General features: G+C 45.1%; 1 protein-coding gene across 1 annotated transcript in view; it reads left to right on the top strand.

The window, feature by feature from the left end:
* Window positions 1–14829, top strand: part of VWA8 (von Willebrand factor A domain containing 8) — a 428582-nt gene that overhangs the window by 69256 nt on the left and 344497 nt on the right. Inside the window, exons 7-8 of the mRNA XM_088482592.1 lie at window positions 1761–1925; window positions 5987–6036. Of these exons, the coding sequence (XP_088338718.1) occupies window positions 1761–1925; window positions 5987–6036 (215 nt within the window). The remainder of the gene's footprint in view (window positions 1–1760; window positions 1926–5986; window positions 6037–14829) is intronic.

Here is a 14829-nt window from a genome sequence, read left to right as displayed (position 1 = left end):
ATAGATATTGCTGGTTTCTATGGTTACAGGCTGTAACTGTTTTGGAACAAGTGTGCATACATTGATTTTTTTCTCATATAACGTCATAAATAAATTGTGGCAACTGTGTCCCTCTCTGTTGTTCCAGAGAAAATGTTCAACTGTAGTAAAATAAAATGATATAGGTTCTAGTATTTGAAACATTTTCCTCTTCCTAATAAACAAAAACCTATACAAGAGCAATTACTCTGACATCTTTCTTATACTAAAAGCAATGTAAGTTCTATAGACCTCATATTACTAAGTACAACAAAAACAATTGCTAATAAATCATGCAAGTATTGTACCACTTTGTCACAGTAAAGTGAGTCTTTGCCTCAGCTTTTTGTTTTTGATTGTCTTTAGCGTGGTGTGACTGATGGTTCATGTGTGTATGTTTATTTAGGATTATACAAGGACTCTGACATAGGTATGAACAAAGTAATACATACATGCTTTTAATTGCTTTGGACATATAAAGCCTCCATTGGGACATCTTTGTGCTGAAAAACAATCTGATTTAGGTATAATCCACCTCCTATGAGATATTTTTATCAAATTAAGTATCACTGTGTCTTTTATTTTATTGCATAAAGCCTCTGATGAGGATATGTTTAAAACTAAGGGCCGAATTCAATTAGCCGTGAAAAGTTCCGTTTGGAGAAAAGTTTTCGCCGATTTTAGTTTTTCGCCTGTTTCCTACTTTTCTCCGTATTCAATTCCAGGACGCAAAAACTTTACATGGAAAAATAGGCGAAAAAGCTTCTCCACATATAGGCAGGCGAATTGGAAGTGCAAAATTACTATTTTGGGGTGCAAATGTGGGGATTTGATCCAGAACCTTTTGGACTCCCTCCCCTAATGACTAATCAGTCAAAAAAAAAACTTTTAAACATTTTTTAAAACACCCCAAAAATTACATGTAATTTTTTGGCCGAAAATGTAAAAAGTGGTGGAAAATTGGTAAAAAGTGGGGGGCCTGGTTTTTTGGTGAGCTATACGGATGAGACAGGTGTTTTTGGGATTGCATGAGGCTGCAGCAGGTGTATTTTAAAAATTTTTTAATTCTACATTTTAGAGACATCACAATATACTAGTACCCATTTTCATGTGCCCCAAACTTAACTACTGTACTTATTTTTCGGAAAAAAACATTGCTTTCTATTATTTTTCCACACATATGCAAATATGCATATACAGTAACAGCCCATTGCAATAAAATAAGTTCACTAAATACTTTTATTAGGGCTACTACTACTATTCTACATTGATTCCCAGGGCCACTGAAGCTTGTTTCGCTTTGTAAAACATTTGCCTATCTGCGTATTTTCACCTGTTTAACAATCGAATAGGGCGAAAAGCGGGGACGCGCAAGGAGAAAACATTGCGTCAAAACAAGCGAATGAAGCGAATTCATTCTGCTTTTCACGGCTAATTGAATTCGGCCCTAATATTGTGTTTTAAGCAACCGGTTCCTATTAATATTGTTGTTATTATGAATAAATATTTTTTAATTGTTTAATGGTGAATGTTTGTGCGTGATTTCATGCATATCAGACTTCTTTCAACTATAAGCACAGGTCCATTTTGATGGCAAGTGATCTTTCCTACTAGAGAGAGGAAATTTTGCAATTTTGTTCTCTAACCACACGAGCTTAAAGCACCTTTTGTCTTGAAAGTTAATCCACCCACCACTTCCCAGAAAAACTGCAATGTTCACGTTCTGCTACTCTTCTTCTCAGGAACACAGTAAAGATGAGCTGGATGAATGGAAAATTGTCCGTGTTAGTGAAGATTTTCGAGTAATTGCCTTGGGGCTGCCAGTTCCAAAGTATTCTGGCAATCCTCTTGATCCCCCACTGCGCTCCAGATTTCAAGCCAGAGATATTTATTACCTGCCATTTAAGGTAACATATGGGGATATTTGTTTGAATTTTGTACATGCATTTTTGCTTGTGCTGCTTACACGCTAATGAGGTTTCTTGAGTCTTCTAAATTAGGTTAATAAATTAAATTACTTGGCCACTGCACCATGTTCTAACTCTTTTCTAATTTACAAGTGACACAACTTAAATTCCATGTACGATGCAGTGCAGATCTACACAAGCTGGCAAAGCCTTCTCTTCCTGTTGCACAGCACTGCCGTAGTACATGAGGAATACCTACATATCTAACATGCAACTTGTTATAAAGTGCTTTTGTAGACAACTGTGTATCCACTACTAATTGTCCTCATTTTTACCTGGTATTTCCACTTAATGCCATAGATGCAGTTAACAGATTTAGGAGACTCATTTTGTTGAATTGTAACACAATAAGATAAAAAATGGTTCTTTATGCAAAATATATAAGTGCATAAGTACTTTTTTGCTTTAAGCACATAGGGCCTGATTCTGATTTGGGAATAGAGTAAGAAAGAGCAAGTACTGTAACTGTGTACTTGGATAAATCAAAATGCAATGCAAGGGGTGCAGATGCATATTTTTTTTTGCAGGACAAATACTGGCTGCTTCTGGACAGTTTTATTCTTACAAATATAGGTGGGATGGCGCAAGTAACATATTAAACATAAAATAAATATAATTGAATAAAACGTTTATTATAGGTATAAATTTACAAGTAGATGAAAAAGAGTCAAACAAATAGGCCTTCTTGAAGAAGCTACTATATGTAGTGAAAAGCGTTAAGGAATACAGACATTATCACCACCCTGTGCATTTGAACTTTCACCGCATTATACATCCAGCCAGTGGGTTGACACATTATCCGGATTCCCTCTGTAGCCGAGTCCAGCTCTAGCCCACACCAGGTTTGCCCGTTAGCCGCTGCTCAGCAGAGCGGGGAACATACACGCAGCATCATCTCTCTGGAGAGAGTGACTATACTGTTGGGAATCACATTGTCTCACCGCCTTCCACCCTCTATAGCGGTGCTCCGGCCGTGTCTCTGGATCGCCAGGGCGGCCAGCTATCCTGGCACAGACGTGTGCACCAACTCCGTCCCACTCCCCGGCATCCTCCAGCTGCGAACCAGCCTCTCACCATCAGGCTGGTACCGCATCCCTATCTGGAGCATTTTACCATCATTGACGTAAGGTAAGCCAGCACATGTCAGTAATTCTATACAGGAGTGCCTACATGCTATCTGGATCACCTTGCCCATTTGATTGACTCTTTTTCATCTACTTGAATATCTATACCTTTCATTACACACGGATTTATATATTTTGGTTATTCTCAACAAGGGTATCCTATTTCCATTCTCTTTCCCACTGGCGGCTCCAGTATAAAGATTTGAACTGTATCTCAATACCATTAATATCTATCACTTTGGAGCTCCCTATTCCTCCTCCACTGGGAACAGACATTAATTTTTTTCAACACAACTATTTTATTGCAAAAATTGTGGAAGTTGATACAACATATTATTTGTAGTCACGAATAATATTGATGCAGAGTTAATCTCATACTTATACATGTCCAAATTTTTATTTATTCTTGTTTATTAGTGTATATTTATACCTATAATAAACGTTTTATGCAATTATATTTATTTTATGTTTAATATGTGTTACTAGCGCCAACCCACCTATATTTGTTGCCTTTTCAGGCCTTTTGTGCTCATTGGGAGTGGTGGCATACTCCCAGGTGTTGGGCAGCTGTACACACAATTAATATAGCTACCCAGCAGCTGGTTCACACTCCTTCTTGGCGCTTGTTATTTTTCTATACCTCAGTTTTTTTCTTACACTTCAATTTAGATTTGAGCTAGGACACACATAGGGAGGGCCAACCCCGGGCCGTTATTTCAATCTGATTTGGGATTGAAAAAAAACCCGAAATCCTGGGATTCAATCCCGGCCATTTTTAGGCTGATATCCCGAGATCCCGCCAATCCCCATCCCGGGATTGGCCTCCCTATACGGAATGCGATTGAAATGCTGGCGGCTGTTTAGCCGCCGATTCAAATCCCGACAGTGTCTGCCCGACAGGATGAATATTCCGGCAAAGGCAGATAAGTATGCTAACCTCCCCTGTCCCCTCCCTAACCCTAACCCTCCCTTAGTGGTGCCTAACCCTAACCTCCTCCTGGGGGTGCCTAACCCTAACCCCCCATTACTGCTCCCTAAACCCTCCTGGGGGGGTGTCTAACCCTAACCTCTCCCTGGTGGTGCCTAACCCTCCCCCCTAGGGGTGCCTAACCACCACCCAAAACCTAACACTAACCCCACTAACTGCCCTAAACCTAACCTTCCCTCTCCCCCTCCCCCCGTGGCTAACAGGACGGGCGTCCCGGACTTACCTTGTCTTGTGCACACGTCGTCCTGGATTCTGGCATCAGGATTATGATAGGAGTCTGTATTTTGACGCCTATCATAAATCCCTAGCCTGCACTTTGCTGTCGGGATTGTGACCGGCGCACATAACTACATCCCCCCCTAGACACACCCCTCCCAAATCTAAATCTCTGCACATTTTAAATCTGCCCCACCTGCAGTGCAACATGGTTTTGCCAAGGTGCACAGTTACTTGCTCCTTCTTAATATATTCCCAAATCTGAATCAGGCGCATAGCATTAGAATGTTTGTTGATGTTTCATGTTGCTGTAATATGTGGCATCCACATAACTAAACTAAACATCTTTTAGGAGTTTACAAGAATACAAATTTTCACTTTGTAAGGTGCAAGGTATTTCTTAACTCTAATCGCATTTACAAATACTGTATATACTCGAGTATAAATCGACCCGAATATAAGCCGAGGTACCTACTTTTACCACAAAAAACTGGGAAAACTTATTGACTCAAGTATAAGCCTAGTGTGGGAAATGGCAGCAGCTGGTAGTGTCCCCAGTAGTAATTCCCCCTGGTTGTGCCCCCAGTAAGTAATCCCCCCTTTCAGTGCCCCCAGTAAGTAATCCTCCCCCTTTCAGTGCCCCCAGTAGTAATCCCCCCTGGTAGTGCCCCCAGTGGTAATCCCCCCTTTCAGTGCCCCCAGTAGTAATCCCCCCCTGGTAGTGCCCCCAGTGGTAAACCCCCCCTTTTAGTGCCCCCAGTAGTAATCTCCCCCTGGTAGTTCCCCCAGTGGTAATACCCCCTTTTAGTGCCCCCTGTAGTAATCCCCCCCTGGTAGTGCCCCCTGTAGTAATCGCCCCCTGGTAGTGACCCCTGTAGTAATCATCCCCTGGTAGTGCCCTCTGTAGTAATTGCCCCCTGGTAGTGCCCCCAGTAGTTCCCCCCCCCCCAGTAGAGAGAGACGTAATAAGAATTAAAAAAAAATCACTTACCTGAAACCCCCGCTCCTGGTCCCGCCGCTAACAGCTCCTCCAACCGCTTTGAATGGGAGAGACGTCATTACTCATGACGTCTCTCCCATTACCCACTGCAGGAGCCGGAAGATGGCTCCCGCAGCGGGAGCAGCAGCAGCTGCTGAGAGTCTGACAGACTCTCAGCGGCTGCTGATTACAACAAACACACAGCTGCTGGCACCGGCGGCTGTGTGTTTGTGCTGTGTAGCGCTGACCGAACTCCGTCCGGTCAGCGCTACACTTCACTCGAGTATAAGCCGAGGGGGTACTTTTTAAGCACAAAAAATTTGCTGAAAAACTCGGCTTATACTCGACTATAAACGGTATGTATTTTCAGAATATCTATAGCCTCAAAAATAATTAAAGATATGACTACTGGGAAAAGTCATACTATCAGGGGTCAAATTTCCAATGTGGTCAATTTATAGTTCTTTGAAAGAACGACCTTTACATAGCTTTGTTCTGTGCTTTTTACTTTCTTATTGTTTTATTTTCTCTTATGAAGAGTGACATGAGGATCATGACCTTTAACAATTGCACAATATTTGTAGGCAGGTAATTGCTGCCATCCAATACTAAAGGAAGGCACCACAGTAGTGCCAAACATGTTCTCTGATACAAGGAAAATGCAACTGATGTGTGTTTTGTTTAACCCAAACAGGATCAGCTTCAGATACTGTATTCGGTAGGAGTAAATGTTCCTGCAGAAAGGTAATTTGTAGGGAAGGCGATGTCTGTTTTTATTGATCTTTTAAATCTATATTAGAATGGTAACATTATTGCAGTAATTCATATGACTGTTAAAAGTAAATATGTAACTTTCAGAACATAAGTACTACCTACAGTAGTATAGCACATACTCACTAAGCTTAAATAATGTTCTTACTGTCTGTCTGTCATGCAGCTTTGAAAAATGTCACACTCATAATACAGCTTGAGTAACAGCCTAATTACAGTCTACAGTTATTATCACATACCATTATTAAGATAAGTCCGCTATAAAACTGCGCCGCTCACTGTTTTTACATAAACACCTTAGGCCTGTTTACATTAGCTGTTGGTGTGGGTAGAAGACTTACTAATAATATGATCATTTAGAGCCAATTCATTGAAGCTGGCAGTTTGATGATATCACAGTGAGCATGCTTAGAAAAAGTAAATCAACTTATCACTGCATTTCATATGGATTTAATAATGCCTCCAAGTCAGTTTCTATAGTTAGCTAAAATATATAGAAAACTGGATCTTCTGTATGGATTTTCAGCAGTCTTTTCCTTATCCACTGAAGGCTGATTAGTACGTTTAGGGGCATATCAATTAGGTGCGAGAATAGCAGCAATCCCGCAACTGCAGGATTTTTGCTATTCAATTAGGTGCAGGGTTTTTGACTTTTTGAGTGTGCTTTTTTTTTTTTTTTTTTTTTACGCACCTACAGAATATGACTAATTTTTCCTAAAATCCATATTTTTAGGACAAATAGTCGGGAAATGCTCTGGAACCCCAGCGTCACCCCTACTAATGACTAATTAAGCAATTGAAAGTTTCCAAGTAGCTTAATTAGTCAGAAATATGTATAAACGAGTAATGGATCCCTTGCACACTGGATAACTGACACTAGTTGTTGCGGGGTGTGCTGCGAGTAGAACAGAGGTGCCTCGTCCTCTTAGGTTTGCAAATAGAAGGGAGTGGTTACCGCGCTCAACCCCTGGATGGTGTATTTGATGCTTGTGTGTCTATAGATCAAACTGGTATGTGGGTTATAATTTAATTTATTTATACAATACGATATTGACTTTTATGTGTCAAAGAATATAGTCACAGTATTACACACAAATATACAAACATACAAGTGAATACATTCTGAATGGTACAGTTGCAGTAGGTCAAAATAAAGTATTAACACAAGAATATAAATGCCTGACCGGCAGTAGACGGCAGAGTGCGGCGTCCCGCAGTGCTGTTATATTTAGTTGCCATGCGTATAGAATAATGAAATCGTTGGTTAGTGGTGAAAAACAAGGGATATGCACGATCCAATAAGGTGCACAGATCGGATATAGAAAAAAATGTTAAAAGGTTGAAGAAACGTGGCCAGGAATAGTTACTGTAGATGATGGTAGTGGCTGTTAATGCACAATAATTTGTATAGCTTGGATGGTTGTCAGCTGGGGTGGTATGCCGGCTTCCCTGCAGTGTTTGCTGCAAACGACGTGCCTGATGCGGCCGTATCGTTGGGCACACTGGGCCTGCCGACATCCAGGCAGCCCAGTGTGCCCAACGATCCGACCGCATCAGGCACCTCGTTTGCAGCCCACACTGCAGGGAAGCCGGCATACCACCCCAGCTGACAACCATCCAGCGCCCCATCTGAATAAGGCATACCGGAACTGAGGCTATCTGCAAAGGTACTTGATCCACTTCTGCCGAGACTGATTCACACTCTGTCCTCCCCCCTGTTCTGTTTCTACCTCACTCTCCAAGCTATCCAAATTATTGTGCACTAACAGCCACTACCATCATCTACAGTAACTATTCCTGGCCACGTTTCTTCAACCTTTTAACATTTTTTTCTATATCCGATCTGTGCACCTTATTGGATCGTGCATATCCCTTGTTTTTCACCACTAACCACCAACTTCATTATTCTATACGCATGCCAACTAACTATAACAGCACTGCGGGACGCCGCACTCTGCCGTCTACTGCCGGTCAGGCATTTATATTCTTGTGTTAATACTTTATTCTGACCTACTGCAAATGTACCATTCAGAATGTATTCACTTGTATGTTTGTATATTTGTGTGTAATACTGTGACTTTATTCTTTGACACATAAAATCCATATCGTATTGTATTAATAAATTACATTATAACCCACATACCAGTTTGATCTATAGACACACAAGCATCAAATACACCATCCAGGGGTTGAGCGCGGTAACCACTCCCTTCTAATTAGTCAGAAAATTCTCACCCTTCCTCAGCGCTGTCTTCTACCTCCAGCGTCGGGACCTGGTCTCCTGCAGCAGCGTTGGGTGTAAAGCTGCCTACACACTAGATCAGGGCTCAACAAAACCCTGTCGGCATGGCGACTAAGATTTTAGTCCTGGCAACCGAGTTATCCAAGCCCCCCCCCTGTCATGACGTCTCTCCCACAGTAACGAGGAGCGGCGGATGCCGGGGCTCACTCCTGAGCTCCAGCGTCCAGCTCCCCCCACGGGCACTATTACAGGGGGCTTACTGCTGGGGGCATTTTTACAGGGGGCTTACTACTAGGGGCACTATTACAGGGGCTGGTATGGGCATGTTGCAAAATCTGATGACCATTAAAGAGGCATGAGTGGTGATTTGAAGGCATGTGGGGAGGTTGAGGGGCACTGAAAGGGCATGTGTGGTGGTCTATACAAGCTTTCATATATTTTGGTAATGGTCGATGGTCTGGCTCCTAAACTTTTAAAATGGTTCCTAGATTTTACCAAAATGTGTCAAGCCCTGCACTTGATGACCTGCAAACGATGCAATGTCGTTAACGATGTTCCTTGAACTCTCCCTGGCAGCCCCCAAGCACTCCAGGACACGATATGGAGAAAAAACAGCACAATGTGACATAAGATCTATCGTGCTTGATCTAACGATTTGCATATCTTTAGATCGTGCACGATAGCAGACAGACGCATGCACGGATCAGTGAGATCTGTGATGAATGCGTCTGTGTAAAAAACGTAGTAACAGATGCATGCCCCCCCAGAGCACAACCCGCCCAGTGCTTTTCAGAACCGGGCCTGGTTGTGAAAATACAGGGGACGTAGGGGTCCCCTGTATTTAGCACAGCCAGCACCGGGCTTTTCAGAGCCTGCCCTGATTGTCAAAATACAGGGGACAAAAGACATAGGGGTCCCCTGTATTTTGACAACCAGCACTGGCTCTGAAAAGCCCAGGACTGGTTGTGCTTTGGGGGGGGGGGGGAAGGTGGGCACGTAATTTTGCAAAACATCTTATACTTTGTATTAGTTTTTTTTAAACAGACGCATGGACGGATCTCACTGGTCCGTCCATGCATCTGTGTCTTCATGCTTGCAGCAGGGATCTCACTGATCCTTGCATGCAAGTGACGTCGGTATCGTATGCGGAACCAAACGACATATCGTTCAGGCATAAACACTGAACAGTATGCTGCCGGATCGTGTACAAGATTGTCAGATCTTGCCTCTGTAGGCAGGATCTGAAGATATGACCCGCGGGTACGCGTATCGGCATCGCTATCGTGAGCAGACACTCACGAATTGCACATATTATGCACGATCTGTTGTTCGATGCATCGAAATCTGCCAAATCGTGCATAATATCGCCTAGTGCACTGGTTCCCAAACTGTGCGCCATGGCCCCCTGGGGTGCCTCGGGACACTTGCAGGGGTGCCTTAGGTTGGTGGTCCAGCACCAAATCAAATTATTTATGGTCAATGTAATGTAAATATGTGGACAAACAGAAGCTCAAACCTGTCCTCCACCACAAAACTGAACCTAAGGATGACAGGTCAGCACAACTTACTTCACTTTACTACTTCACTACATTTTTTTCTGCACTTTTCAGTAACAAACTTAAACATAGGGGTGCTGTGAAAACAATGCTGACATTCTAGGGTGCCGTGATTCAAAAAAGTTAGGGAACCACTGGCCTAGGGTGTAGGCACCTTAAGTATGTTGTGTGAGTGTATGTAATTATGTGTGAGTGTGTGCAAGTGATTGTGTGTGTGTGAGCCCCCCGGAGGCAGCTGCAGGGAGAACTACATCTCCTAGCAGCCCCCTCCCATCAGCCCCCGGGCCGCCCAGCAGCTCCCTCACCATTGTAAAGATACATTGGAGATGACCGGGAACCGCGGAGACCAATGGACCAGTAAGTAGGATTCTTTTTTTATATTTCTTCTCGCACCGCAGGATTTTCAGTGCTGAAAGCATCGCATGCATTTTTTTTTAAATTGAAGACCGCGGGTATCTGGAGCATGCATAGACGCGGTATGCCACAATTGAGTGCGAGGTTTGCGTGAATTTTTTGTGGAGAAAACCTCGCTCCCAATTGTATATGCCCCTTAATGTTTATGGAAACAAATAAGAAGAGATTTATTGTTGATTATGATTTAAAAATGAGCATGACATCTTTGACTGTAAAGAAACATAGCCACTTGAAGTACTTTGGTTTAAATGCTGATTATTATAATTTGTCATTGTGTAGATTATAACAAACAACTTTTTTTATTTTGAATTATTACATAAACGCTAACCCAGTTGTTTTAATACTTAACCCGATGGTCGAATTTCAGAAATTTGGCTCTTTTTCTAATTTTAAAGTGAAGTATTGGTGAAGTATTCAAAGTCTATAGCTGTGAATGTGTCGGCTCCACCCCACTCCATAGATCGGCTCAAGCAATCCTTTTTCTATTCCTGGCATCCCTCTAGCCTGAATATCTCGGGGTCACCCTATGCACTGACCTTTCCCGTCTCTTTGCTGATAATTTTAAAAAGCTACTACATACCCTCCACTCTGAACTCAGAGACTGGGTTACCAAAAGGCTCTCATGGCTTGGTAAAATTAGTGTAGTTATTATTATTGTTTATTTATATGGCGCCACAAGTGTTCTGCAGCGCCTTACAAAGTACATAAACAAATAGGTTGATTCACATTCACTTACAATTCAATACAATACAATACAGGACATGGATAATATACATTGCTACATTTGTGACCATAACACCCAGATAAGCAACAATGCAAAACAACCAAGTGTTAGGTGCCCTGGTAGAGAGTAAGAAGTAGATGAAGGTAGAGTAAGGAGAAGCACAAGAGGGTAGAGGGCCCTGCTCATAGGAGATTACATTCTAAAGGGGAGGGACAGACAAACAGGGGTGACACAGATGGGGTGGGATAGTTAAAATGAATGTACTACCTAGGGTTCTATATCTACTTCAGACACTACCTATACATATCCCCAAAGTTTGGTTTCAGGAATTACTCAACGTTGTTAGAGATTTTGTATGGGGGTAATAAGAGACCACGGTTTCAGCATGCTATCTTCTTTAGACGTAGACATATGGGAGGGCTTCAACTTCCACACTTCTCAGGTTATTATGACGCAGTGATGTTGGGTAGGATCATGGAGTGGTCTCGGACAACTGACATTAAACAGCGGGATCACCTTGAAAATGTATCTTTGCCCATACATATGGCACGGTATCCCTGGATATCTAAGGTTCCTGTTGTCTCCCATCCCACTACTGGTCCAACCCTGGCTCGCTGGAATAGATTGCGGAAACTTTCCTGCGTGTCCTCAAAATTTTCCCCCTTGACCCCCTTGTTTAATAACCATGACTTTCCCCCAGGGGTCGCTAACCCTGCTTTTTCTATTTGGATGCGGCGTGGAGTGCAAAGAGTCGGCCAGCTGGTGGAGGGGGGGTGTGTCTTCCTTTTCTGTCATGCAGATTAAGTGGGACCTTCCCCCATCTGAGATTTGGAGATACTTACAATTAACGCATTTTGTACAATCCGGGGAATTACGTGTTGCTTCTGTCAGACCCCCGACTCCTTTTGGGGACGTGCTTGGCACCTTCACGCCTGATGCATTCCCTCTCGAGAGGATACGGACTTCTACTTGATTGCGGTGCAATGAAGAAATTGGCTCCCCACTATACATTTGGTGAGATTGCAGGCTTCTACGCCCCTTCTGGGACCAAGTAATATCTATCACCAAGTCGATTGTGGGCTCGGAGGCACCCTCTGATCCTTCTTTCTGGCTTCTTAATTTATACCATGGTTCTCCGGCAAATATAAAAAATCCCTCTTAAAGTTCCTCAATAGTGTCTCGAAAGCTGTTATCCCAGATCGCTGGCGGTCTACTCCCCCCCCCCCCACTCTTAAGGAGTGGTTTGCTCGAATAGACATGTACATGTCTATAGAGGACTTTCGTGTGACCCCAGAAAGGAGTCAAGAGTTCATCTCTACTTGGCATCCATGGCTGGACTTTAAATCTTCTGGAACATATCTGACGTCTGTGGCATAATGATGGTCATCTCTCCACTGATGGAGTTCTCATGGTGGATTTGGCTGAGGACAGGATTTTGTTACCAACTCTCTCTATTTGTATTTTGAGGCATCTAACTCTAAACCCCCACTTTCTACTTCAGGGTCCATAGGGTATCCACAGGATACCTTGGGGTATAGGTGTGACGTCAGTCGCAGGGCACCAAAGAGTTAAGCTTTCAGCCTCCCAGGATGCACTAGGTCCCCCTCCTATACCCCGCCCCCGGGCCAAGGCACCTCAGTTTAGTTTGGTGCCCGGCCGGAGTCGGGTGCACCTGTTGGAGTGGGGGCTAGAAGAGCCCCTGAAGCTTATTCTTCATGCAGCTGTGGCTGCACAACTGGATGAACAGCATGGACAGTCAGTCCTGACGTCCATGCTGTCTTCCCTACACCCCGCCGGTACCAGAACGCCGGTACTGATCCGGGGATGCTGGTGGGCGTCTGGGGTCACAGCTAGCGGTGACCCCAGATGCTCCGGACCATGGCCGGATTCAAGGGGGACAGAGGTAAGCAGCGGGGTCCCGCGGTGGGTCCCCGCTGATCACATGGTCCTAAGTCCCCAGGCAGGGGGCTCCCTGGGGACTGGCTGCAGCGTGGAGCCAGGCGACCAACCTGCGCTTCCACTACCCCCTGGGACAGCGGACCGCAGCAGAGCGGTAGCGCTGCGGCGTCCCAGGGGTTAAATGCATGCCAGGGGAGCGCGCCTTCCCTGTCTCACAGCCGGCGCCTCCCCCGCTGCACACAGCCCTCTCTGCATGCTGCCGACTGGTCCTGTGGCAGCGCTCCTCCCCCAGGCCAGCCTCCTCTCTGCTCCTCGGCGGCCATCTTCTCCAGAACGCATGGTGAACGCTGCTGGAAGCGCTGGACGGAAGCATCGTGGTCTGGGTCCCCCCGCATACCTCTCCTCCGCTGTGGTCAGGTCTGTGTATGCAGCGCTGTGTCCTACCAGGCCCTGTGTCTGTGTAGTTGAGTGATCAGCGCTGTTAGTGCAGGAATTGTTATTTTTCTGCATTGTATGTGACTGTGCTAGCGCTGCTGCCTGTAATCTTTTCTTCTCTAAACTGTCAGCTTTATTACTGTCCCTGTTCTTTCTGCTAAAGCCCTTGCTGTGCGGTGCTGCAGGGTGGTCTCTCGCCTATTTAATACTTAATTGGTGAGAGAGGTCACATACGTGGTGCCATCATGTCTGAAAGTGATTTTCCCCTCCGGCTACAGTGTACCACGTGCAAAGTACCGTTAGCGGAGGGGGAGGGTAGCGCGGAGGGCCTTTGCCGGCAGTGTTTGTCCATGGCGCGGCCTATTACGGTTACAGCACCGGTACAGGAGCCACCCTGGGCTTGTTTCGCTCAGGCGTTAACAGCTTTAGTGGGCCAGTTAGCTCCGCAGCCCGCGTTTACTCCGATGGGTTTGTCCCAGCAGTCTGTGGTGTCGTCACCCATGCAGGGGTTCCCACGACAATTGGTGGTACCCCACAGTCTCCCTATTTCCCCGCTCCCGGGTTCTCAGGAGCCAGCGTGGGTTAACTCCCTGACGAGTTCTGCACAGCACTTGTCGGATGTGTTGCAAGGGGAGTCTGTGATGCGGTCTCATAAAAGGCCGGTGGCGTCTCTGTCCGCTCCTTATGAGGATGACGAAGGGACGTCTGATGATGGGGAGATTCTAGATCCTTACGATCAGGAACCTCTCCATACTAAGGACGCTGATGCTAAGTCCAAAGTATATATTCCTGGACTTATTCGGGCGGTCCGCACAGCCTTGGTGATTGAGGACGAAGTTCCCCCAGCGGCTAAATCTAAGTATGCCTTTTTCAAAGATGTGAAGGGCGATGCCACAGTCTTTCCTCTTTCGGGTCAGTTGGTGGACCATTTAGAGGAGGCGTGGAAACAACCTGGCAAAAGATACCAGCCGCAGAGACGCCTGGCGGTGGCTTATCCGTTCGCGGATAATTATTTTGCGAAGTGGGAATCCCCTCCACAGGTGGATTCTCACGTGACCCGTCTTGTCCGTAGTGCCACATTGCCGATGCCATCCATGTCCTCCCTTAAGGATGCTACAGACCGCAAGGTAGAAATCTGCCTGAAGTCCGCTTATTCCCTTGCAGGGGGGGCAGCACGGCCGGCTATGGCCATTTGCTGGGTTGCCAGAGCGATGGAGCGCTGGGCGGATTCATTAGAGGCTTCTTTTGAATCCGACTGTCCGGCCGATCAGGCGGAGTTGATTGGCAATCTCCGTGATTCGGCCACCTACATCAACGAGGCGGCTCTAGACATTAGTACTCTGGTGTCTAGAATTTCTTCAGCAGCGGTAGCTGCTCGTCGCACCTTGTGGCTGCGATCCTGGAAGGCGGACGCAGATTCCAAGAAAGGTCTGGAAGCGTTGCCGTTTACCGGAGAAGTTCTCTTCGGTCCGGATCTGGATAAGATTGTGGCCACG

This window comes from Taudactylus pleione, unplaced genomic scaffold (genome assembly GCF_031769625.1).
Source record: "Taudactylus pleione unplaced genomic scaffold, aTauple2 ptg000005l, whole genome shotgun sequence".
NCBI classification, from domain to species: domain Eukaryota; kingdom Metazoa; phylum Chordata; class Amphibia; order Anura; family Myobatrachidae; genus Taudactylus; species Taudactylus pleione.
Note: the sequence above shows the minus strand (reverse complement) of the source record. Positions and strands in the feature narration are given on the sequence as shown.